This window comes from Mobula hypostoma, chromosome 8 (genome assembly GCF_963921235.1).
Source record: "Mobula hypostoma chromosome 8, sMobHyp1.1, whole genome shotgun sequence".
Taxonomy (NCBI): Eukaryota; Metazoa; Chordata; class Chondrichthyes; order Myliobatiformes; family Myliobatidae; genus Mobula; species Mobula hypostoma.
Window position 1 is genome coordinate 778,859 of NC_086104.1, and position 27,633 is coordinate 806,491.

The 27,633-nt window shown below is 48.0% G+C and overlaps 1 protein-coding gene across 2 annotated transcripts in view; it reads right to left on the reverse strand.

The window, feature by feature from the left end:
* Nucleotides 1-260: 260 nt before the first annotated feature.
* The window catches only part of efhc1 (EF-hand domain (C-terminal) containing 1), a 97,704-nt gene continuing 70,331 nt past the window's right edge, over nucleotides 261-27,633 (reverse strand). For both annotated transcript variants that reach the window (XM_063055373.1, XM_063055372.1), the window contains 5 exons: nucleotides 22,935-23,155; nucleotides 21,136-21,276; nucleotides 3,869-4,082; nucleotides 1,973-2,135; nucleotides 261-1,758 (listed from right to left, as the gene is read on the reverse strand). In XM_063055373.1, coding sequence (XP_062911443.1) covers nucleotides 1,239-1,758; nucleotides 1,973-2,135; nucleotides 3,869-4,082; nucleotides 21,136-21,276; nucleotides 22,935-23,155 — 1,259 coding nt within the window. In that variant the 3' untranslated portion in view covers nucleotides 261-1,238. The remainder of the gene's footprint in view (nucleotides 1,759-1,972; nucleotides 2,136-3,868; nucleotides 4,083-21,135; nucleotides 21,277-22,934; nucleotides 23,156-27,633) is intronic.

Consider the following 27,633-nt stretch of genomic DNA (forward strand, 5'->3'; position numbering starts at 1 on the left):
GCACAGCATCTGGATAGAGGGGCGTCCATTTAAAGCAGAGATGTGGAGAATTTTCTTGAGCCAGAGTGTGGTGAATTTGTGGAATTTGTTACCACAGGCAACTGTGGAGGCCAGGTCATTGGGTGTATTTAAGGCAGAAATTGATATGTTCTTGATTGTACGCAGCATCAAAGGTTACAGAGAGAAGGGCCAGGGAGTGGGGCGGAGGAGGGGAGAACAGTATCAGCCATGATTGAATGGCAGAGCATACTCGATGGGCCAAATGTCTTAAGGGCTTAATAATCGACTCCAATATCTCCCCAACCACTGAGGGAAGACTAACTGACCAATAGTTTCCTTTCTTCTGCCTCTCCCTTCTTGAAGAGAGGAGTGACATTTGCAATTTTCCAGCCTTCCAGAACTATTCCAGAATCTAGTGATTTTTGAAAGATCATTACTAGTACCTCCACAATCTCTTCAGCCACCTCTTTCAGAACCCTGGGGAGTGCATCATCTGGTCCAGGTGACTTCAGACCTTTCAGTTTCTCAAGAACATTTACCTTAGTTTTGGTAACTTCACGCACATCATGACCCCTAACACCTGAAACTTCTGCCATACTGCTAGTGTCTTCCACAGTGAAGACTGATGCAAAATACTTATTCAGCTCATCTGCCATTTTTTTGTCCCCCATTACTAGAACCATAGAACATTACGGCTCAGAAACAGGCCTTTTGGCCCTTCTTGGCTGTGCTGAACCATTTTTCTGCCTAGTCCCACTGACCTGCACCTGGACCATATCCCTCCATACACCTCTCATCCATGTATCTGTCCAAGTTTTTCTCCAGCACTGTTTTCCAATATCTATTCTTGCCTGTCTTTTACACCTTATATACCTGAAGACACTGCTGGTAACCTCTTTAATATTATTGGCTAGCTTAGTTTCGTAAGACAGGGCTGTGTATGATGAGGATTAGTGAGGAGTGAATGTGTCTGACAAGTACAAACTACAGTCCTGAACCAGATGAGTGAGACTGGGGCAAGGATCAGCATGGGAGAGATGGGCCAAAAGGCCTGTTTCAGTACACTCCTAGGCCATGTTGTTACTAGAGGAGGTTGAGGGGCGTTGTGTCCACTGAAGTGTTTGCCTCCCCCCAGCAGATTACTGAGCTTTACGGAGAGGGAAACAGCCTTGGGAGGTGTTCATTCCATCACTTTATTCCATAATACACAGCAATATTTTCTCATCTCACAAAACTCTTCAACAACTGTTAGTTTGGGTGTCAGCAGGTGGCTTCTGGGGTGGTGTATGGGTTGGGGGACAGCCCTGGGCTTGGGGAGGACAGCTAACATTATGGTTTTCTGTAGCATGGGTACAGATCTCCCCCTGATACTGAGTGGTTGGGGTACAGCCCTGGAGTGTAGGGGAACAGGCGATGCTCTGTTTCAGAGGTGTGTGGGTACTGTTCTGGTTCTGGGAAAGATGGGGATCGCCCTGCTGAGGGCTACACAGGGGTCTTTCAGTCTTGTCCTGGTACTTGCTTGCACTGACGTTAATTGGCTGAGGAACACCAATGTTTCCTGTGTCTAAGGGTGCACCAATTTCTCCCTGGTAGTTGGGCACTGGGATATCTCTCTGCTGAGGATCACAGACGTCTCCCTGGAACCCATTTCTCAGTGTTGTGGTGTCGGGTAGCTGCCTGCATTCCGGAGGTACAGGTGAGCATTCATCGACAACTGCAGTGGCTGGCGTTGACTCTGAGTTGTTCATCATTGCAGAGCTGAAAGAAAGTGAGAGTGGTAAGATGAGTGTGCCTCGGGCCCTGAACTGCCTGAAACCATGTCACACTCTGCTCTGTGTACATGAGACGGCTGGCCCGTGGAGAACGCAGAAAGCCAGGCCTGCCTGTTCACCAGCTGGAGAATAGACAGGAGCAGGCTGTGCAAGAGGACTGGCCCTTGTCTGCAGAGTAAGGGGGCAATGGAAAAACTAACCCAGCTTTTTGCTCCATTGCCTGTAGGGCTGCTCGGCCGACCCTCTCCTGTGCCTTCTGCCGGAACGACTCGAGCGTCTCGCTTGGAAACTCAGCAGCATGTTCTTCCAAGTATTTGTAGACAAACTCATCAGCGTCCGTGATGATAAAGCGGTGGCCAATGACTGAAACAAAACGTAGCTCAGCTGGAGATGAGGAATGGATCCTAGGACACTACTACAGTCACTGTCTGATAACACCCCTCCCAAGACAGAACAGTCAACCCCACCGCCCTCCCTCCTCATGGGACTATACAGTCACTGATAAACACCCCCTCCTCCTGAGACCGTACAGTGACTGTCTGATATCCCCTCCCCCGAGACCGTACAGTGGCCATCTGATAACACCCCTCCCAAGACAGAACAGTCAACCCCACCACCCTCACTCCTCATGGGACCATACAGTCACTGTCTGATAAACACCCCCTCCTCCTGAGACCGTACACTGACCGTCCGATATCCCTCATCTTGAGACCGTACGGTGACCGTCTGATATCTCTCCTCCCTAGACCGTATAGTGACTGCCTGATGCTCCCATTTCCTGATTTCACTCTCTTCGACCACACCGATATTCACCCCTGCATGTTGGTGTTCAACCTGGGTCCACCCTACCCCACATAGATCCAAGCTCCATTTCCTTTCACACTGATCAGTCCCAGCATGGTCTCTGGTGTCTGTGCCTCATCAACACTGAATTCTCAGACTAGGTAACAGACCTCTTAGTCTTTCCCTCCGCTTCCCACCCCAAACAGCATATGTCATGAAATTAAACCTGTTTCTGATTCTCCTCCATCCCCATTCTTTACCCTCTCTGTCCTCCTTTTCTCTCCCCCCAGTCTCCTCCCATCCTCATCTTTTACCCTCTCCCTTCCCTCTTTTACTACCCCCCCGTCTCCTCCCATACCAACTCTACCTTTAGTCTGAGGAGAAAACTCCATCTGTCCTTCACTCACACTCCACTCCCTCTTGATATCTACCCGCCTCCTGTTATTCTGCTATCAGATCCCAACATTTACAGCCCTCTGTCACTTCTCCACTTCCCAACCTTTGTCACTATTCACACTTTCCTCTCTTCCATCTGCCACCTAGGCTCAGAGGACCATAGAAACAGATGCAGAGTTTGACCCATCCATTCCATCATGTCTGATTTATTATCCCCCTTAAGCCCATTCATCCTATTCTCTTACCCTCACTGCATGTGGCACAGGCAGCAATCCAGAGATTACTACGCAGGAGGTCCTGCTTCTCAGCTTTCTACCTAGCTCCTTATGTTCTCTTTTCCAGGACCTCATCCCTTTTCCTACCAATGTTGTTGGTACCGGTATGCACCACGACTTTGTCTGCTGAATCTCCCCCTTTAGAATGCTGTGGACCCAATCTGAGATGTTCCTTTCACCTGGGAGGCAACATACACACCTACAGAATCTTGTGTCTTCTCCTCTATCTATGGAATCCCTTATCACTCTTCCCTGCTGAGTCACAGACACTTCGTTGCTGTGGCTTCCTCCGGTCAGTCATTCCCAACAGTATCCAAAGCTGTATAGCTGTTGAGGGAAACAAGGGGTACTTTGTACTGCTGCCTATTCCCTTTTCCTCTGCTGACAGTCACCCAGCTACCTGCCACCCCTCATCCTCCCCCCCCCCCCACATCTTAACAGGGGGCATCTCCCTTCTACCCACCAGCCCGGGTAAAAGGTTTGAAGCATTGACTGCCCATTCCCCTCCACGGCTGCCGTCTGATGATCTGAGTTCCCCACATAACCGTATTCATCCCCAAGAGGAGTTGATAAAGTGTCTTCCCACCGACAGTGACCATCTGAAAGAAGAGGGCCATTCTTCCACACGCCTCTCAATTGTACCTTCCACAACTGAAGAGATGGCCAGGTCCCTGGCTGTGTAGAATTCAGGCTTTTCCACATTGCTTCCTGGTTTGGGAATCCTGATCTTCGACAGGATCTTCCCACCGGTTCTGCCAGAGTTGCGGAGTGGTGGTTCGAAGATGCTGATGGTATCTGTGGCCACATGGAAGCTGAGGATGAACCTTCGGGCGTTGTCCTCTGGGTACCTGGACTCCTGGTGGGGGGGTGGGGCGGGGGTGGGAAGGAGAGTAGAGCACTCATCACCAAGCTCCCACCTTTTGCTTCTGATCTTCAGGTAACCTCCACCCTCATTCAGACCCCACAGCAGAAGGGAAAGAGGCCCTTTGGCCCATTAACTCTGCACCGACTCGTTCAGCAGGATGTCTCTTCCCACTCTCATTTAAACTTCTTCAGAGAGTTACCCAGATTCCTGACAGCCACATCCAACAGGGTTTAAAGACCACAACTACTGAAAAGTGATGTCCATAGTGCCTCTGGTTTTATATACAATCACCATTCTAAGGCAGAGGTGAGAGGGTATGATATGAAGCATTACAGAGAGTTGTAGGTGGATCAAGGTTGGCCTCTGGGGATTTCTGACTCAGAAAGAATACATTGATGGCGTGACATGATCAAACAAGCTGAAGTAAGTGTAGATGTGAGAAATAACTAGGGCTCAAGATGCCATGGGCATGTGAGGGGAGATTAAAGGGAACAGAGATGCTGGTGGGAGTCATTTATAGACTACAAGACATAGGAGCAGAATTAGGCCATTCAGCCCATCAAATCTCTGCCATTTCATCATGGTTGATTTATTATCATCTCAGCTCCATTCTCTTGCCTTCTCCCTCATAACCTTTGATATCCTGACTAATCACGAACCTATCAACCTCCACTTTAAATGTACCCAATGACTTTGCCTCTACAGCCACCTATGGCAGTGAGTTCCACGGATTCACCATCCTCTGGCTAAGGAAACTTTCATCCATGTATTCAGATGCCCTCTGGTCCAAGACTTCCTCATTATAGGAAATTATAGCATCTCCAAGTTTGCGGATGACACGAAGCTGGGTGGCAGTGTTAGCAGTGAGGAGGATGCTAAGAGGATGCAGGGTGACTTGGATAGGTTGGGTGAGTGGGCAAACTCATGGCAGATGCAATTTAATGTGGATAAATGTGAAGTTATCCACTTTGGTGGCAAAAATAGGAAAAGAGATTATTATCTGAATGGTGGCCGATTAGGAAAAGGGGAGGTGAAACGAGACCTGGGTGTCATTATACACCAGTCATTGAAAGTGGGCATGCAGGTACAGCAGGCGGTGAAAAAGGCGAATGGTATGCTGGCATTTATAGCGAGAGGATTCGAGTACAGGAGCAGGGAGGTACTACTGCAGTTGTACAAGGCCTTGGTGAGACCACACCTGGAGTATTGTGTGCAGTTTTGGTCCCCTAATCTGAGGAAAGACATCTTTGCCATAGAGGGAGTACAAAGAAGGTTCACCAGATTGATTCCTGGGATGGCAGGACTTTCATATGAAGAAAGACTGGATGAACTGGGCTTGTACTCGTTGGAATTTAGAAGATTGAGGGGGGATCTGATTGAAACGTATAAGATCCTAAAGGGATTGGACAGGCTAGATGCAGGAAGATTGTTCCCGATGTTGGGGAAGTCCAGAACGAGGGGTCACAGTTTGAGGATAGAGGGGAAGCCTTTTAGGACTGAGATTAGGAAAAACTTCTTCACACAGAGAGTGGTGAATCTGTGGAATTCTCTGCCACAGCAAACTGTTGAGGCCGGTTCATTGGCTATGTTTAAGAGGGAGTTAGATATGGCCCTTGTGGCTACAGGGGTCAGGGGGTATGGAGGGAAGGCTGGGGCGGGGTTCTGAGTTGGATGATCAGCCATGATCATAATAAATGGCGGTGCAGGCTCGAAGGGCCGAATGGCCTACTCCTGCACCTATTTTCTATGTTTCTATGAAACATCCTCACCATATCCACTCTATCCTGGCCTTCCGATATTCAATAGGTTTCAATGAGATCCCTCCTCATTCTTCTAAACTGCAGTGTTTACAGACCCAGAGCCATCAAATGCTCTGCATACAAGCCTTTCATTTCTGGAATCATTCTCGTGAACCTCCTCCCGATCCTCCCGAATGTCAGCACTTCCTTCCTCAGATAAGGGGCCCAAAACTGCTCATAATACTCCAAGCACAGTCTGACCAATGCTTTAAAAACCTCAGCGTTACATCTTTGCTTTTATATTCTAATCCTCTCAAAATGTATGCTAACATTGTATTTGCCTTTCTTAAGCAGGTAAAGGCTGTTTTGGGTTTAGTACAGAGACAAATTTAATAAATCACACATTAACATTTACATGTTGACTGGGACTCCCATACTGTAAAAGGACTGTGTTGGACAGAGTTTGTGTTCAGCAAAGTTTTCTTAATCAGAAGTCCCAACTACAGAAAGTGCAATACTAGGTCTCTGCTTTGAGAATGACAAAGGGCAGGTGATAGAAGTGTGTGTAGGGGAACACTTTCCATCTAGTAATCATAATTTCAGTAGTTACAAGATAGCTATGGAGTAACATGGGTCTAGTCCTCAGGTTGAGATTCTGCATCGGACAAAGGCCAATTGTGATGTTAGACCATAAGACACAGGAGCAAAATTAGGTCATCTGGCCCATCAAGTCTACTCCGCCATTCAATCATAGCTGATACTTTTTAAAAATCTCCTCCTCAACCCCAGGTCTCAGCCTTCTCCCCGTAACCTTTGATGCAACGTCCAATCAAGAACCTTTCAATCTCTGCCTTAAATACACTGAATGACCTGGCCTCCACGTGTGGATGTTATAAATTTGGACCTTCGGCAGTCCTTTGACAAGGTGCAATACGTGAGGCTGCTTACCAAGTTAAGAGCCCATGGTATTACAAGAAAGATACTAACATAGAGCATTGGCTGATTGCTAGGAGGCAGCGATTGGGAATAAAATGATGCTTTTCTGGTTGGCTGCCAGTGACTAGTGGTGTTTTTCAGGGGTCGGTGTAGGGACCACTTCTTTTTATGCTGTATATCAATGATTTAGATGATGGAATAGATAGCTTTGTTGCCAATTTTGCAGATGATATGAAGATTGGTGGAGGGGCAGGTAGGGTTGAGGAAACAGGTAGGATGCAGAAGGACTTAGACAGATTAGGAGAATGGGCACGAAAGTGGCAAATGAAATACAATATTGGAAAATGCATGGTCATAAAATTTGGAAGTAGAAATAAATGTGTGGACTATTTTCTAAACGGGGAGAAAATCCAGGAATCTGAGATGCAAAGGGACTTGGGAGTCTTTGTGCAGAACACCCTGAAGGTTAGCTTGCAGGTTGAATTGGTGGTGAGGAAGGCAAATGCCATGTTAGCATTCATTTCCAGAGGTCTAGAATACAAGAGCAAGGATGTTATGCTGAGGCTTTATAAGGCACTGGTGAGGCCTCACCTTGAGTATTATGAACAGTTCTGGGGCCCTCATCTTAGAAAAGATGTACTGGCATTGGAGGGGGTTCAGAGGAGGTTCACAAGGATGATTCCAGGAATGAAAGGGTTATCATATGAGGAACATTTGATGGCTCTGGGTCTGTACTCACTGGAATTCAGAAGGATGAGGGGGCATCTTGTTGAAACCTTTCTAATGTTGAAAGGCCTAGACAGAGTAGACGTGGAAAGGATGTTTCCCATGGTGGGGGAGTTTAGGACAAGAGGGCACAGCCTCAGGATAGAGGTGTTACCTTTCAAAACAGAGATGTGGAGAAATTTCTTTAGCCAGAGGGTGCTGAATTTATGGAATTTGTTGCCAACATGCAGCGCTGGAGACCAAGTTGTTGGGTGTATTTTTACTCCTCATGTATATAAAGGATGTAAGGAATAAAGTCAATTCAATTCATTTCTGGATTGCTGCCTGTGCTACGTGCTAGTGAGGATAGAAATGGTGATTTGGCTGAGAAGCTGGTGTAGGGGGCAAGGTTCTTGGATCATTGGGATCTCTTCTGGGGGAGGTATAATCTGTGCAAAAGTGACAGGTTGCACCTGAACCCGAGGGGGACCAATGTTCTCATAGGCAGGTTTGTTAGAGTTGTTGGGGAGGGTTTAAACTAACTTGGCAGGGGGGTGAGAACCAGAGTGAAGGGACTCAGGATAGGATGGATGGTAAAAGAGTAAAGGTAGCATGTAGTCAGATTGTCAAGAAGGGCAGGCAGATGATGGGACTTATCTGCAGCCCGCAAAGAGGTCGGTGACCAGTGGTGTGCCTCAGGGATCTGTTCTGGCACCCCTTCTGTTCGTGATTTTTATAAATGACCTGGATGAGGAAGTGGAGGGATGGGTTAGTAAATTTGCTGATGACACAAAGGTTAGGGGTGTTGTGGATAGTGTAGAGGGCTGTGGGACATTGATAAGATGCAAAACTGGGTAGAGAAGTGGCAGATGGAGTTCAACCCAAATAAGTGTGAGGTGGTTTATTTTGGTAGGTCAAATATGATGGCGGAATATAGTATTAATGGTGAGACTCTTGGCAGTGTGGTGGATCAGAGGGATCTTGGTGTCCAAGTCCACAGGACACTCAAAGCTGCTGCACAGGTTGACTCTGTGGTTAAGAAGGCATATGGTGTGGGTGAATGGTGTAACAATCTCAAAGCAGTATGGCAGAGGGAACTTGGAAGCGATATTGAAGATAATGAGTGGTCAAATATTTTATCAAATGTGGGTAGACATATTAGGGAAACGAGAGGGAAATTTATTCAATATAAGATAGTACACAGATATTATTGGACACCAACCAGACTCCACAAAATGAGGGTTGTTGATAATTTATGCTGGAAATGTAAAAATGAGGTGGGCACATATTTTCACATGATTTGGGAGTGTTCCATGGTTCATCCATTTTGGTGTAAAGTTCTTGATCTGTTGGGGAATTGGTCGGGTTCCACACTGCCCTTGTGCCCACGGCTTTGTCTCCTGGGTGATAGGACAATGATACCTAATGTAAACAATGACAAATTTACTCTTTTAAAGGTGGGTCTCATCACAGCTGCAAGAATTATATTGCAAAACTGGAAATAACCCAGATGCCCCACTGTGAAGGAATGGACTGAAGAAATGATGAAGATTTCATCTTACGAACACATGTTGGGAAGAATTAACAGTGAGGGGAAAGTGCAAGACACGTGGGATCAATTTTGTTTGTATGTTAATTTAAACTTAAATTAGAACTTTTTGTTTCTAAATTTTATTTGTTTTCCTGTCATGGGTTGGCTGTGTAAATATGCTGTACTGTATCTGCTCTATGATATGCTGTGCCACTTTGTTAAATAAGAATAAATAATAATTAAAATTTGAATTACGAAAAAAAAAGAAGGCATACGGTGTATTGGCCTTCATGAACTGTGGGACTGAGTTTAGGAGCCGAGAGGTAATGTTACAGCTATACAGAACCCTGCTCGGACCCCACTTGGAGTACTGTGCTCAGTTCTGATCACCTCACTACAGAAAGGGTGCAGAAGAGATTTACAAGGATGTTGCCTGGATTGGGGAGCATGCCTTATGAGAATAGGTTGCGTGAACTTGGCCTTTTCTCCTTGGAGCAACAGAAGATGAGAGGTGACCTGATAGAGGTGTATAAGATGACGAGAGGCATTGATTGTGTGGATAGTCAGAGGCTTTTTCCCAGGGCTGAAATGGCTATCATGAGAGGGCACAGTTTTAAGGTACTTGGAACTAGGTACAGATGTCGTTGTAAATTTTTTTACGCAGAGAGTGGTGAGTGTGTGGAATGGGCTGCCAGCGATGGTGACGGATGCGGATCCGATAGGGTCTTTTAAGAGACTCCTGGATAGGTACATGGAGCTCAGAAAAATAGAGGGCTATGGGTAACCCTAGGTAATTTCTATAGTAAGTACATTTTCAGCACAGCATTGTGGGCCGAAGGGCCTGTCTTGTGCTGTAGTTTTTCTGTCCTTCTATTCCACTGCCATATCTGCCATCCTGCCTGCACTGTACAATGGGCAACCAAGACCAAATCAACAATAGTAAAAGGAAAAACCAGCCCTTCTTACCTGGTTCTTGGGACTCAGCCTCTTATTGTTGAAGCCTCCAAGTTCCCACTCTGACTCTAGCCCTCACTCCAACGATGGCTGCTCCGCTAGACCCTACCTCTCTTTTATGGTTTAAAAAAGAAAAACCCGACACTGGGAGAAAGAATTCACCTCGTCTGGTGGTGCTCTGCCTGCGTCTCGATTTGCAGTGTAAGTTCCATCAAATAATGATCACTGCCTCCTAAGGACTCCTTTACATAAGGTCCCGAATAAAATCTGGCTTATTACACAACACCTAATTTAAGCTATCCTTTCCCTGAGTAGGCTCAAGCACAAGCTGCTCTAAAAACCGAACTTGTAGGCATTCAACAAATTCCCTCTCTTGCGATCCAACACCAACCTGATTTTCTAAGTACCATCTAAGGGTCTCTTAAAAGATCCAGTTGTTTCCGCCTCTACCACCATCATCGGCAGAGCATTCTACGCACCACCACTCTTCACATGGAAAAACTTGCCTCTTGCATCCCCCTTGTAACTACTTTCAAGCACCTTAAAACTCACTTTAGCCTCTGGCTATCCACACAATCAATACCCTTCACCATCTTATACACCTCTATCAGGTCACCTCTCATCCTCAGTCACTCCAAGGAGAAAAGGCCAAATACACTCAACCTATTCTCGAAGGCACGCTTTCCAATCCAGGCAACATCCTTGTAAATCTCCTCTTCACTCTCTCTATAGTATCCACATCCTTCCTGTAGTGAGGTGACAAGATCTGAACACAATACTCCGTGGGGACTACCTGAGGGCTTCTATAGCTGTAACATTACCTCACGGCTCTTGAACTCAATCTCACGGTTGATGCATGCCAGTTGAAGTCAGTGCTCACCTGGATGCGTCACTGGTTCTGAGTGTGAGAGTCACCACCTCAAATCGCGCAGAAGTAACAGATTAATCCCAAACGTGTGAATGTATCTCCATCCATGTTGGCCGGGCTGGTGTCCAGATGGGCAATGCCTGCTGGGATCTGTATTGCCTGGCGCACCGCATCCAGCCAGATGGGCAGATGATAAGTGACAAGGGTGTTGGAGGAGGTGGCTTTGTGCATAGTAGGTCATGCCTAATCAATCTTATACAGTTTTTCCAGGAAGTTATAAGGAAAGTGGATGCTGTCTACATGGACTTTAGCAAGATGTTTGTCAATGTTCTGCACAGGAGGTTGGTCAAGAAGGTACAGTTGCTCAGTGTTCAAGATGAGGTAGTAAAATGGATTAGACATCAGCTTTGTGGAAGAAGCCAGAGAGTGGTAGTAGATGGCTGCTTCTTTGACTGGAGGCCTCTGACTAGTGGAGTGCCGCAGGGATCAGTGCTGGGTCTGTTATTATCATCTGTATCAATGATCTGGATGATAATCTGGTTAACTAAATCAGCAGATTTGTGGATGACAGCAAGACCGAGGACAGCGAGTAACGTTATCATGGCTTGCAGCAGGATCTGGATCAGTTGGAAAAATGAGCTGAAAAATGGCAGATGGAATTTAAACATAGAAACACAGAAAACATACAGCACAATACAGGCCCTTCGGCCCACAAAGCTGTGCCGAACATGTCCTTACCTTAGAACTACCTAGGCTTTACCCATAGCCTTCTATTTTTCTAAGCTCCATGTAGCCATCCAGGAATTTCTTAAAAGACCCTATCATTTCCACCTCCACCACCATTGCCAGCAGCCCATTCCACGCACTCACCACTCTCTGCGTAAAAATCTTACCCCCGACATCTCCTCTGTACCTACTCCCAAGCACCTTAAAACTATGCCGTCTCATGCTAGCCATTTGAGCCCTGGGGAAAAGCCTCTGACTATCCACACGATCAATGCCTCTCATTATCTTGTACACCTCTATCAAGTCACCTCTCATAAGACCATAAGACAAAGGAGCAGAAGTAGGCCATTCGGCCCATCGAGTCTGCTCCGCTATTTTATCATGAGCTGATCCATTTTCTCCTATTTAGTCCCACTCCCCTGCCTTCTCACCATAACCTTTGATGCCCTGGCTACTCAGATACCTATCAATCTCGGCCTTAAATACACCCAATGATTTGGCCTCCACTGCTGCCCGTGGCAACAAATTCCATAAATTCACCACCCTCTGACTAAAAAAATTTCTTCGCATTTCTGTTCTGAAAGGGCGCCCTTCAATCCTTAAGTCATGCCCTCTCGTACTAGACTCCCCCATCATGGGAAACAACTTTGCCACATCCACTCTGTCCATGCCTTTTAACATTCGAAATGTTTCTATGAGATCTCCCCTCATTCTTCTAAACTCCAAGGAATACAGTCCAAGAGCGGACAAACGTTCCTCATATGTTAACCCTCTCATTCCCAGAATCATTCTAGTGAATCTTCTCTGTACCCTCTCCAACATCAGCACATCCTTTCTTAAATAAGGAGACCAAAACTGCCCACAGTACTCCAAGTGAGGTCTCACCAGCACCTTATAGAGCCTCAACATCACATCCCTGCTCCTATATTCTATTCCTCTAGAAATGAATGCCAACATTGCATTTGCCTTCTTCACTACTGACTCAACCTGGAGGTTAACTTTAAGGGTATCCTGTACGAGGACTCCCAAGTCCCGATGCATCTCAGAACTTTGAATTCTTTCCCCATTTAAATAATAGTCTGCCCGTTTATTTTTTCTGCCAAAGTGCATAACCATACACTTTCCAACATTTTACTTCATTTGCCACCTCTCTGCCCATTCTTCCAATCTATCCAAGTCTCTCTGCAGACTCTCCGTTTCCTCAGCACTACCTATCTTCGTATCGTCAGCAAACTTAGCCACAAAGCCATCTATTCCATAATCTAAATCGTTGATGTACAATGTAAAAAGAAGCGGCCCCAACACTGATCCCTGAGGAACACCACTGGTAACCGGCAGCCAACCAGAATAGGATTCCTTTATTCCCACTCTCTGTTTCCTGCCAATCAGCCAATGCTCTATCCACGTATGTAACTTCCCCGTAATTCCATGGGCTCTTATCTTGTTAAGTAGCCTCATGTGTGGCACCTTGTCAAAGGCCTTCTGAAAATCCAAATATACAACATCGACTGCATCTCCCTTGTCTAGCCTACTGGTAATTTCCTCAAAAAATTGTAATAGGTTTGTCAGGCAGGATTTGCCTTTAAGGAATCCATCTCTCATCCTCCGTCGCTCCAAGGAGGAAAGGCCGAGTTCACTAAACCTGTTTTCATAAGGCATGCTCCCCAATCCAGGCAACATCCTTGTAAATCTCCTCTGCACTCTCTCTATGGTTTCCAGTTCCTTCTTGTAGTGACACAACCAGAATTGAGCACAGTTCTCCAAGTGGGGTCTGACCAGGGTCCTACATAGCTGCAACATTACCTCTGTGCTCTTAAACTCAATCCCACGATTGATGAAGGCCAATGCACCATATGACTTCTTAACCACAAAGTCAACCTGCGCAGCAGTTTTGAGCGTCCTATGGACTCAGACCCCAAAATCCCTCTGATCCTCCACACTGCCAAGAGTCTTACAACTAATGCTATATTCTGCCATCATATTTGATCTACCAAAATGAACCGCCTCACACTTATCTGGGTTGAATTCCATCTGCCACTTCTCAGCCCAGTTTTGCATCCTATGAATGTCCCGCTGTAAACTCTGACAGCCCTCCACACTATCCACAACATCCCCAACCTTTGTGTCATTAGCAAGTTTACTAACCCATCCCTCCACTTCCTCATCCAGGTCATTTATAAAAATCACAAAGAGTAGGGGTCCCAGAACAGATCCCTAGGGCACACCACTGGTCACCAACCTCCATGCAGAATATGGCCCATCTACAGCCACTCTTTTCCTTCTGTGAGCAAGCCAGTTCTGGATCCACAAAGCAATGTCCCCTTGGATCCCATGCCTCCTTATTTTCTCAATAAGCCTTGCATGGGCTACCTTATCAAATGCCTTCCTGAAATCCATATACACTACAGCTACGGCTCTACCTTCATCAATATGTTTAGTCACATCCTCAAAAAAATTCAATCAGGCTCGTAAAGCACGACCTGCCTTTGACAAAGCCATGCTGACTATTCCTAACCATATTATGCTTCTCCAAATGTTCATAAATCCTGCCCAAATAATGGCTCAATATCTTATATTTATGCAAACAGCATGAATTCTGCAGATGCTGGAAATTCAAGCAACACACATCAAAAAGGAAAAGGATTTACAGATTTCAGTATCTGATGAGACCTGGAGGCTATTTTCAAAATGGTTAATTCTTCATCATTATGTGCTCGTCATTCCCTCCTACAATTTAATTGGTAATAGGGCTCAATATAGAAACATAGAAAATAGGTGCAGGAGTAGGCCATTCGGCCCTTCGAGCCTGCACCGCCATTTATTATGATCATGGCTGATCATCCAACTCAGAACCCAGCCTTCCCTCCATACCCCCTGACCCCTGTAGCCACAAGGGCCATATCTAACTTCCTTTTAAACATAGCTAATGAACTGGCCTCAACAGTTTGCTGTGGCAGAGAATTCCACAGATTCACCACTCTCTGTGTGAAGAAGTTTTTCCTAATCTCGGTCCTAAAAGGCTTCCCCTCTATCCTCAAACTGTGACCCCTCGTTCTCGACCTCCCCAACATCGGGAACAATCTTCCCACATCTAGCCTGTCCAATCCCTTTAGGATCTTATACGTTTCAATCAGATCCCCCCTCAATCTTCTAAATTCCAACGAGTACAAGCCCAGTTCATCCAGTCTTTCTTCATATGAAAGACCTGCCATCCCAGGAATCAATCTGGTGAACCTTCTTTGTACTCCCTCTATGGCAAAGATGTCTTTCCTCAGATTAGGGGACCAAAACTGCACACAATACTCCAGGTGTGGTCTAAAGACAAGCTGTCTCGTTTTTTGCAGGTAGATCTCCTTATTGTAACAGATGTAATAATGGAGAGGCTTCATTAATTCATATGTTTTGGTCATGTTCGATCCTTGAAAAATATTGGAAAGATGTATTCCAAACTTTTTCTGTACTTTTTAAAGTTAATTTTAAGCCCAATCCTTTGACTGCCTTATTTGGTATTGTTGAGGGAAGAGTTATAATTTTGGAGCCTTCTCATTTGCGGTCACTGGCTTTTATTTCTCTTATGGCTAGGAGGGTGATCTTGCTTAAATGGAAGGAGGTTGTCCCCCCAGACACACAAATGCTCAATGGTTATGCGATGTTATGCCATGTTTAAATTTAGAGAAGATTTGTTGTTCGATTTCTGATTCTAATCAAGATGTTCAAATGCTATGGGAACCCTTTCAGAACTATTTTGAAAATCTTTGAATTGTTTTTGTTATTAAAATATAGATCTGGGCTATTATTATAAAACACTATATGATAAAGTACTCTTTTTGTTTTTTTTACCAACCAGCTTTGTCTTGGTAGTGGGTGTAGATTTTTTAAACTAATTAACTATATTATTGTATTTCATAATTCAATTTATTTTATTAGATTGATTATAAATATGGAATACCGTGATTGTATTAGTGTGATTTATATATAGTGCATTATGTGCTACCTTATTTTGATTTATAATAAGTATCCTTATGAATTCTGTATTTATGTATATGAAATTTAATAAAAATATTGGAAAAAGAAGGAAAGGATCTTCTCCATCAACTTACCAACCACTGAAGTAAAACTCACCGGTCTATAATTTCCTGGGCTATCTCTACTCCCTTTCTTGAAAAAGGGAACAACTCCTGCAACCCTCTAATCCTCCGGAACCTCTCCCATCCTCATTGATGATGCAAAGGTCATTGCCAGAGGCTCAGCAATCTCCTCCCTCATCTCCTACAGTAGCCTGGGGTACATCCCATCCGGTCCCAGTGACTTATCCAACTTGATGCTTTCCAAAAGTTCCAGCACATCCTCTTCCTTAATATCTACATGCTCAAGCTTTTCAGTCCACTGCAAGTCATCACTACAATCGCCAAGATCCTTTTCTGTAGTGAATACTGAAGCAAAGTATTCATTAAGTACCTCAGCTATTTCCTCCGGTTCCATACACACTTTTCCACTGTCACACTTGATTGGTCCTATTCTCTCAGGTCTTATCCATTTGCTCATCACATACTTGTAGAATGCCTTGGGGTTTTCCTTAATCCTGCTCGCCAAGGCCTTCTCATGGCCCCTTCTGGCTCTCCTAATTTCATTCTTAAACTCCTTCCTGCTAGCCTTATAATCTTTGAGATCTCTATCATTACCTAGTTTTCTGAACCTCCCGTCAGCTCGTCTTTTCTTCTTGACTAGATTTACAACAGCCTTTGTAAACCACGGATCTTGTACCCTACCATCCTTTCCCTGTCTCACTGGAATGTACCTACTCAGAATTGATGCAGACAAGTGTGAGGTTTTGCACTTCGGTAGGACCAATCAGGGTCAGTCTTACACAGTGAATGGTACAGCACCCAGGAATGTGGTACAACAAAAGGATCTGGGAACACATCCAAAATTCATTGAAAGTGGTGTCACAGGTAGATGGGGTCATAAAGAAAGTTTGTGGCACGTTGGCTTTCATAAATCAATGTATTGAGTACAGGAGATAGGATATTAGTTTGGTGAGGCCTAATTTGGAGTACAGTGTGCAGTTTTGGTCACCAACCTACAGGAAAGATGTGAATAAGGTTGAAAGAGTGCAGAGAAAATTTACAAGGATGTTGCCAGGTCTGAAGCACCTGAGCTATAAGGAAAGACTGATTAGGTTAGGACTTTATTTCTTAGAATGTAGAAGATTGAGAGGAGATTTGATAGAGGTATACAAAATTATGAAGGTATAGAAAGCATGAATGCAAACAGGCCTTTTCCACTGAGGTTGGATGAGACCACAAACAGAGGTCATGAGTTAAGAGTGATAGGTGAAAAGTTTAAGCGGAAGAGTCTCTATAGGTTAAAATGGCAAACGTAAAAGGACCCTAATGACAGTTGTATACAGGCCTCCAAACAGCAGCCAGAATGTGGATTACAAATTACAGCAGGAGATAGAAAGGACATGTCAGAAGGGCAATGTCATGATAATCATTGGGAATTTTAACATGAAAGTGGATTGGGAAAACTAGGCCAGTACTGGACCTCAAGGGAGAGAATTTGTAGAATATCTAGGGAATGGCTTTTTGAAACAGCTTGTTGTTGAGCCCACTAGGGGATCAGCTGTGCTGGACTGCGTGTTGTGCAATGATCCGGAGGTGATTAAGAGAGCTTAAGATTAAGGAACTCTCAGGGAACAGTGACCACAATATGATTGAGTTCACTTTGAAATTTGAGAGGCAAAAAATAAAATCCAATGTGTCTGTATTTCAGTGGAATAAAGGAAATTACAATGGCATGAGGGGGGAACTGGCCAAGGTTGACTGGAAAGGGACACTAACAGGAAGGACAGCAGAGCAGAAATGGCTGCAGTTTCTGTGAAAAGTGAGGCAAGTACAAGACAGATATATTCCAAATAAGAAGAAATTTTCGAATGGAAGAAGGACACTACCATGGCTGACAAGTGAAATCAGAGCCAAAGTAAGAGCAAAAGAGAGGGCATACAAGGAAGTCAAAGCTAGTGGGAAGATAGAGGGTTGGGAAGCTTTTAAAAACTTGCAGAAGGAAACTAAGAAGGTCATTAGGAAGGAAAAGATGAATTATGAAAGAAAGCTGCTGACTAATATTAAAAAAATACTAAAAGCTTTTTTTAAGTATATAAAGGGTAAGAGTTGAGGATAGATATAGGACCAATAGAAAATGACACTGGAGATATTGTAATGAGAGACGCAGTGTTGGCAGAGGAACTGAATGTGTGTTTTGCATCTGTCTTCACAGTGGAAGACATCTGCAGTATACCGGACATACAAAAGTGACTGGGAAGTGAAGTATGTGCAGTGAAAATTACGACTGAGAAGGTGCTCAGGAAGCTTAATAGTCTGAGGGCAGATAAATCTCCTGGACCTGATGGAATGCACCCTCGGGTTCTGAAGGAAGTAGCTAGAGAGATTGCGGAGGCATTAACGATGATCTTTCAAGAATCGATAGATTCTGGCATTGTACCGGATGACTGGAAAATTGCAAGTGTCACGCCGCTATTTAAGAAGGGTGGGAGGCAGCAGAAAGGAAACTATAGACCTGTTAGCCTGACATCAGTGGTTGGGAAGTTGCTGGAATCGATTGTTAGGAATGAGATTATGGAGAACCTGGAGGCACATGACAAGATAGACCAAAGCCAGCGTGGTGTCCTGACAGGAAAATCCTGTCTGACAAACCTACTGCAATTCTTTGAGGAAATTACAAGCAGGGTAGACAAAGGAGATGCAGTAGATGTGGTGTACTTGGATTTTCAGAAGGCCTTTGACAAGGTGCAGCACATGAGGCTGCTTAGCAAGATAAGAGCCCATGGAATTACAGGGAAGTTACTAGCATGGGTGGAGCATTGGCTGATTGGCAAAAAAAACAGAGCGTGGGAATAAAGGGATCCTATTCTGGCTGGCTGCCGGTTACCATTGGAGTTCCACAGGGGTCAGTGTTGGGACTGCTGCTTTTTATGCTGTATGTCAATGATTTGGACTATGGAATTAATGGATCTGTGGCTAAATTTGCTGATGATACAAAGATAGATGGAGGAGCAGTTAGTGTGAGGAAACAGAGAGCCTGCAGAGAGACTTAGATAGTTTAGGGGAATGGGCAAAGAAGTGGCAAATGAAATACAATGTTGGAAAGTGTATGGTCATTCACTTTGGTGGACGAGATAAATGGGCAGACTATTATTTAGATGGGGAGAGAATTCAAAATGCAGAGATGCAAAGGGACTTGGGAGTCCTTGTGCAAGATACACTAAAGGTTAACCTGCAGGTTGAGTCGGTTGTAAAGAAGGCGTATGCAATGCTGACATTCATTTCAAGAGGTATAGAATATAAGAGCAGGGATGTGATGTTGAGGCTCTTTAAGGCACTCGTGAGACCACACTTGGAGTATTGTGTGCAGTTTTGGGCTCCTTATTTTAGAAACGATGGACTGACGTTGGAGAGGGTTCAGAGAAGATTCACAAAAATGATTCCAGGAATGAAAGGGTTACAGTAAGAGGAACATCTGGCAGCTCTTGGGCTGTATTCCCTGGAGTTCAGGAGAATGAGGGGGGATCTCATAGAAACATTCCGAGTGTTAAAAGGCTTGATCAGATTAGATATGGCAAAGTTATTTCCCATGGTAGGGGAGTCTAGGATAAGATGGCATGACTTCGGGATTGAAGGACGTCCATTTAGAACAGAAATGCCGAGAAATTACTTTAGTGAGGTGATGGTAAATCTGTGGAATTTGCTGCTATGAGTGGCTGTGGAGGCCAAGTCATTGGGTGCATTTAAGGCATAGTTAGATAGATCCTTGATTAGCCAGGGCATCAAACGGTAGGGGAGAAGGCAGGGGAGTGGGGATGACTGGAAGAATTGGATCCATAAGGCCATAAGATAGAAGAGCAGAAGTAGGCCACTTGGCTCATCGAGTATGTTTCACCATTCAATCATGGGCTGATCCAATTCTTCCAGTCATGATTGCATGGCTGTGCAGACTCCACGGGCTAAATGGCCTACTTCTGCTCCTCTATCTTATGGTCTAATGTGAGAAAACTTCACTCAGAGGGTATTGTGAGTGTGGAACGATCTGCCAGCTCAAGTGTGCATGTGAGTTCTATTTCAACCTTTAAGCAAAGTTTGGGTAGGTAGGGTATGGAGGGCTGTGGCCCTGGTGGTGGTCAATGAGAGTTGGCAGGTTAAACGTTTTTGGCATGGACTAGACAGGCTGAATGGCCTGTTTCTGTGCTGTACTTTTGTATGACTATACTGTAACGAGGTGAGCAGAACTAAAGAAAAACTCAGCCAGCTCTATCATGGGCACCAGCCTCCCCAGCATTGAGGACATCTTCAAAAGATGACCCCATTACCCAGGACATGCCCTTTTCTCACTGCAACCATCAAAGAAGAGGTGCAGGAAACTCAGCATTTTTTGGAACAGCCCCTTCATCAGGCTGAATGGAGAGTGAACCCATGTGCTTAGTTGCATATAGTTTTTATTGCACATTGCATTGTACTGCAGCCACATATGCTGGTGATATTAAACATGATTCGGATTCTCATTTTGGACCCAGCTCTCACTGTTGTCCATCAGGTACGGGACAATTCCAGTGTAACCTCTCCACTCGTACACTCTCTGCCGAGATCCATGAAAACAATAAGCTTCTACCCCGCTTCACTGCATAACAATGTCAATCTTTCATAGAGTGTCTCCACAGACCCTGCTCATCACGCTGGGTTCCTCCAGCAGTTTGAGTCCACATCTCCTGTCTACCTTCCCATCTACCTGTCCTTACCTCTCAAACCATTGGAACACGCTGTAAGGTTTCATTGCTAATGTTGTGGCCTCTCTGTTACGTTTCACTGCTAATCTAATGTGCCCTTTTATTTTTTGTTTCTTTACTAACCCTATAATCAAATTAAGAATTATAAAGCTCAATCATTTAATTGCATATTGTGTACTGTTTGTTATTTCGTGGTACTGATTTGTAACAGGGGACATGTCTCGCAGCATCCACACAAACAAGATTTCATAAGTTTGGCTGTGCTGAGGGCTGTCTCCCCTTAGAGTAAGCTGCTAGCTGAACCGGAGGGTTACATCACCATCCAGTCCAGTGACAACTCACCGGAGTAGATGACCATAGGACCATTGGACACTGGAGTAGATGACCATAGGACCATTGGACACAGGAGTAGATGACCATAGGACCATTGGACATAGGAGTAAATGATTGGAAGACCATTGGACATAGGAGTAGATGACCATAAAATTATTGGACATAGGAGTAGATGACCGTAAGACCATTGGACATAGGAGTAGAATCAGGTCATTTGTTCCATCAGTCTACTCAGCTACTCCATCGTCTCAACTCCATTCTTTGTTCCTCAGATACAGTTTCAGCACTGGGGCGAACTTCTCAGTGACTATCCCACCAAATATTGACATGTACTACAGAAAGTGTGAGACCCTCAGCTTCCAAATCCTCACCCCCATCCCACAGAACCACACCACAGCTGTCCCACAATCCCACATCCCACACACTGCCTTATCCCAACCCTACATAGTTACCATTCCGGCCTCGTAGCGGAGGACAATCTTGTCCTTCTCCAGCAGTTTGATGAGATCTTTCTTAGGCACCTTGGGGATCAGTGATAGGCAGTTCTGCACCGAATCCTCCAGCGAACCAAACCCATTGTAGGGAGGAATCCACTGAGGGTAATGGAGAACCAGAGCTTACATGCCACTTCCTCTGTTTCTACCCTGCCAACACTGCTCCTCATCCACACACACACACACCACTCTCCACCCACCCTCATCTCCACACAGTCCCCACCCCCTTCATCCCCTCTCCACACCACTCCCCACCCCCTTCATCCCCTCTCCACACAGTCCCCATCCACACTCATCCTCACACACTCCCCACCCCCCTCATCCTCTCTCCACACAGTCCCCATCCACACTCATCCTCACACACTCCCCAACCCCCTCATCCTCTCTCCACACAGTCCCCATCCACACTCATCTCCACACAGTCCCCACCCTCATCCACCCACACCACTCCCCACCCACCCTCATCTCCACACAGTCCCCACCCACCCTCATCCCCTCTCACACCACTCCCCACCCACGCTCATCTCCACACAGACCCCACCCCCCTCCACACAGTCCCCAACCCCTTCATCACCTCTCCACACCACTCCCCACCCACCCTCATCCCCTCTCCACAGTCCCCACCCACCCTCATCCCCTCTCCACACAGTCCCCATCCACACTCATCTCCACACAGTCCCCACCCTCATCCACCCACACCACTCTCCACCCACCCTCATCTCCACACAGTTCCCACCCCCTTCATCCCCTCTCCACACCACTCCCCACCCACGCTCATCTCCACACAGTCCCCACCCACCCTCATCCCCTCTCCACAGTCCCCACCCACCCTCATCTCCACACAGTCCCCATCCTCATCCATCCACACCACTCCCCACCCAACCTCATCTCCACACAGTCCCCACCCACCCTCATCCCCTCTCCACACCACTCCCCACCCACACTCATCTCCACACAGTCCCCACCCACACCACTCCCCACCCCCCCTTATCTCCACACCGTCCCCACCCATCCTCATCCCCTCTCCACAGTCCCCATCCCCCTCATCCCCTCTCCACACAGTCCCCACCCACATTCATCTCCACACAGTCCCCAACGACCCTCATCCACCCACACCACTCCCCACCCCCTCTTATCTCCACACCATCCCTACCCCCCTCATCCCCTCTCCACACATTCCCCACCCCCCTCATCCCCTCTCCACACAATCCCCACCCCCCTCATCCCCCCCACACCACTCCCCACCCACACTCATCTCTACACAGTCCCCACCCACCCTCATCCACCCACACCACTCCCCACCCCCCTTATCTCCACATCATCCCCACCCCCCTCATCCCCTCTCCACACCATCCCCACCCCCCTCATCCCCTCTCCACACAGTCCCCACCCCCTCATACCCTCTCCACACAATCCCCACCCCCCCTCATCCCCTCTCCACACCACTCCCCACCCACACTCATCTCCACACAGTCCCCACCCCCCATCCCCTCTCCACACACCTCCATCTCCCTCACTCACCCCCACCTTCCATTCTGTCCCCGATGTGTCTACATCACTGCCCATCAATCTGATCCCCACTCTCACACACCCTTCCCATCGTAACCCTCTCCCCTGCCTCTTCCCAAACCCTCCCCCCATGCTGCAAACCTGTCCCAGTGCGTCTCCCCCTCTCACTTTGCTGCACTCTCCCCTATCTGCTTCTTCCACTCCCTCACCTGCCCCTTTCCCCCACAAGCCCTCTCCCCCAACGAGACCTTGTCTTCGGATGTAGGTGGTTGCCTGGTCACATGGACAGGGCGAAGGTCGACTCCATGCACGTTCTGCTGATAATATTCCCTGGTGAACTCGTCACAGTCGTAGATGAAGAATTGTCGACCGAGGATAGTGACAGGCTGACCTACCACAAAATCCCTGGGCCCGAACCACTCCTTCACCTCCTCCTCCGTCAATTCCATCGAAATGGAGGGGAAGCTGCCTTCAGGGGAAAGGATCGCCACGTCAAGGGTGAGGATAGCCCGAGATGGGGAACGAGAGGATGGCCAGGTCATGGGACACATGCAGAATGCCACTATCCCTTAGTGAGGGACAGTCTGTGAGAGACCTGTCTCCAGCAAGGGTCAGATTGTGGGAGATCGTCCCCAGTGAGGGTCAGTGTGCGTGTGGGCACCATCCCCCACTGAGGGTCAGTGTGTGTGGGACCGTCACCCAGTGAGGGTCAGTGTGTGTGTGTGTGTGTGTGTGAGAGAGAGATTGTCCCCAGTGAGGGTCAGTGTGTCGGTCTGTCTCCCAGTGAGGGTCAGTGTGTGTGTGACCGTCCCCCCAGTGAGGGTCAGTGAGTGCGTGGGACCGACCCCCAGTGAGGGTCAGTGTGTGTGGGAGACCATCCCACAGTGAGGGTCAGTGTGTGGGAGACCATCCACCAGTGAGGGTCAGTGTGTGTGGGAGACCGTCCCCCAGTGAGGGTCAGTGTGTGTGTGTGTGGGAGATCATCCCACAGTGATGGTCAGAGTGTGTGTGTGTGTGTGTCTGTGTGTATGTGTGTGATTGTTCCCTCACTGAGGGTCAGTGTGTGTGTGTCACTGTTCCCTCAGTGAGGGTCAGTGTGTGTGTGGGACTGTCCCTCATTGCGGGTCAGTGTGTGTGTGTGTGTGTGTGTGTGTGGGACTGTCTCCCAGTGAGGGTCAGTGTGTATGTGTGGGTCCGTTCCCCCAGTGAGGGTCCGAGAGTGTGTGGTTCCGTCTCCCAGTGAGGGTCAGTGTGCGTGTGGGGACCATCCCCCACTGAGGGTCAGTGTGTGTGGGACCCTCTCCCAGTGAGGGTCAGTGTGTGTGTGTGTGTGTGTGTGTGTGTATGTGTGAGAGATTGTCCCCAGTGAGGGTCAGTGTGTGTGTGGGCACCATCCCCCACTGAGGGTCAGTGTGTGTGGGACCGTCACCCAGTGAGGGTCAGTGTGTGTGTGTGTGTGTGTGTGAGAGAGAGATTGTCCCCAGTGAGGGTCAGTGTGTCGGTCTGTCTCCCAGTGAGGGTCAGTGTGTGTGTGACCGTCCCCCCAGTGAGGGTCAGTGAGTGCGTGGGACCGACCCCCAGTGAGGGTCAGTGTGTGTGGGAGACCATCCCACAGTGAGGGTCAGTGTGTGGGAGACCATCCACCAGTGAGGGTCAGTGTGTGTGGGAGACCGTCCCCCAGTGAGGGTCAGTGTGTGTGTGTGTGGGAGATCATCCCACAGTGATGGTCAGAGTGTGTGTGTGTGTGTGTCTGTGTGTATGTGTGTGATTGTTCCCTCACTGAGGGTCAGTGTGTGTGTGTCACTGTTCCCTCAGTGAGGGTCAGTGTGTGTGTGGGACTGTCCCTCATTGCGGGTCAGTGTGTGTGTGTGTGTGTGTGTGTGTGGGACTGTCTCCCAGTGAGGGTCAGTGTGTATGTGTGGGTCCGTTCCCCCAGTGAGGGTCCGAGAGTGTGTGGTTCCGTCTCCCAGTGAGGGTCAGTGTGCGTGTGGGGACCATCCCCCACTGAGGGTCAGTGTGTGTGGGACCCTCTCCCAGTGAGGGTCAGTGTGTGTGTGTGTGTGTGTGTGTGTGTATGTGTGAGAGATTGTCCCCAGTGAGGGTCAGTGTGTGTGTGAACGTCCCCCCAGTGAGGGTCAGTGAGTGCGTGGGACCGACCCCCAGTGAGGGTCTGTGTGTGTGTGTGTGTGTGTGTGATTGTTCCCTCACTGAGGGTCAGTGTGTGTGTGTGACTGTTCCCTCAGTGAGGGTCAGTGTGTGTGTGGGACTGTCCCCCAGTGAGGGTCAGTGTGTGTGTGGGACTGTCCCCCAGTGAGGGTCAGTATGTGTGTGTGTGTGTGGGACTGTCCCCCAGTGAGGGTCAGTGTGGTATGCGTGGGTCCGTTCCCCCAGTGAGAGTCAGTGAGTGTGTGGTTCCGTCTCCCAGTGAGGGTCAGTGTGCGTGTGGGGACCATCCCCCACTGAGGGTCAGTGTGTGTGGGACCGTCTCCCAGTGAGGGTCAGTGTGTGTTTGCGTGTGTGTGTGTGTGTGTGTGTGTGTGTGTGTGTGTGTGTGTGTGTATGTGTGAGAGATTGTCCTCAGTGAGGGTCAGTGTGTGTGTGACCGTCCCCCCAGTGAGGGTCAGTGAGTGTGTGGGACCAACCCCCAGTGAGGGTCAGTGTGTGTGGGAGACCATCCCCCAGTGAGGGTCAGTGTGTGTGTGGGACTGTCCCTCATTGAGGGTCTCCCACACACACTGACCCTCACTGGGGGACGGTCCCACAGACACACACACACACACACACACTGACCCTCAATGAGGGACAGTCCCACACACACACACACACACACACATACACTGAACCTCACTGGGGGACAGTCCCACACACACTGACCCTCACTGGGGGACAGTCCCACACACACACACACAGACCCTCAATGAGGGACAGTCCCACACACACACTGACCCTCACTGGGGATGGATCCACACACACACTGACCCTCACTGAGGGATGGATCCACACATGCACACACACACTAACCCTCACTGAGGGACGGTCACACACAAAACACACACACACACACACACAGTGACCCTCAATGAGGGACAGTCCCACACACACACACACACACACACACACACTGACCCTCGCTGAGGGACAGTCCCACAGACACACACACACACACACACACACACACACACACTGACCCTCGCTGAGGGACAGTCACACACACACACACTGACCCTCACTGAGGGACGGTCTCACACACACTGACCCTCCCTGGGGGACGGTCCCACAGACACACACACTGACCCTCACTGAGGGACGATCTCCCACACACACACACACACTGACCCTCACTGGAGGACGGTCTCACACACACTGACCCTCCCTGGGGGACGGTCCCACAGACACACACACTGACCCTCACTGGGGGATGGTCTCACACACACTGACCCTCACTGGGGGACGGTCCCACAGACACACACACTGACCCTCACTGGGGGATGGTCTCACACACACTGACCCTCACTGGGGGATAGTCTCACACACACTGCCCTCACTGAGGGACAGTCTCACACACACACACTGACCCTCACTGGGGGACAGTCTCCCACACACACTGACCCTCACTGGGGGACGGTCTCCCACACACACACACACACAGACCATCCCCCACTGAGGGTCAGTGTGTTTGGGACCATCTCCCAGTGAGGGTCAGTGTGTGTTTGCGTGTGTGTGTGTGTGTGTGTGTGTGTGTGTGTGTATATGTGTGAGAGATTGTCCCCAGTGAGGGCAGTGTGTGTGAGACCATCCCCCAGTGAGGGTCAGTGTGTGTGTGTGTGTGTGTGTGTGTGTGTGTGAGACCGTCCCTCAGTGAGGGTCAGTGTGTGTGTGTGTGGGAGATCGTCCCACAGTGAGGGTCAGTGTGTGTGTGTGTGTGTGTGTGATTGTTCTCTCACTGAGGGTCAGTGTGTGTGTGTAACTGTCCCTCATTGAGGGTCAGTGTGTGTGTGTGTGTGTGGGACTGTCCCCCAGTGAGGGTCAGTGTGTGTGTGGGACTGTCTCCCAGTTAGGGTCAGTGTGTGTGTGTGTGGGACTGTCCCCCAGTGAGGGTCAGTGTGTATGTGTGGGTCCTTCCCCCAGTGAGGGTCAGTGTGCGTGTGGGGACCATCCCCCACTGAGGGTCAGTGTGTTTGGGACCATCTCCCAGTGAGGGTCAGTGTGTGTGTGTGTGTGTGTGTGTGTGTGTGTGTGTGTGTGTGTGTGTGTATATGTGTGAGAGATTGTCCCCAGAGAGGGTCAGTGTGTGTGGGAGACCATCCCCCAGTGAGGGTAAGTGTGTATGTGGGACTGTCCCTCATTGAGGGTCAGTGTGTGTGTGTGTGTGGGAGATCGTCCCACAGTGAGGGTCAGTGTGTGTGTGTGTGTGTGTGATTGTTCTCTCACTGAGGGTCAGTGTGTGTGTGTAACTGTCCCTCATTGAGGGTCAGTGTGTGTGTGTGTGTGTGTGTGGGACTGCCCCAGTGAGGGTCAGTGTGTGTGTGGGACTGTCTCCCAGTTAGGGTCAGTGTGTGTGTGTGTGTGGGACTGTCCCCCAGTGAGGGTCAGTGTGTATGTGTGGGTCCTTCCCCCAGTGAGGGTCAGTGTGCGTGTGGGGACCATCCCCCACTGAGGGTCAGTGTGTTTGGGACCATCTCCCAGTGAGGGTCAGTGTGTGTTTGCGTGTGTGTGTGTGTGTGTGTGTGTGTGTGTGTGTGTGTGTATATATGTGTGAGAGATTGTCCCCAGAGAGGGTCAGTGTGTGTGGGAGACCATCCCCCAGTGAGGGTCAGTGTGTATGTGGGACTGTCCCTCATTGAGGGTCAGTGTGTGTGTGTGTGTGTGGGAGACCGTCCCCCAGTGAGGGTCAGTGTGTGTGGGAGACCGTCCCCTAGTGAGGGTCAGTGTGTGTGGGAGACTGTC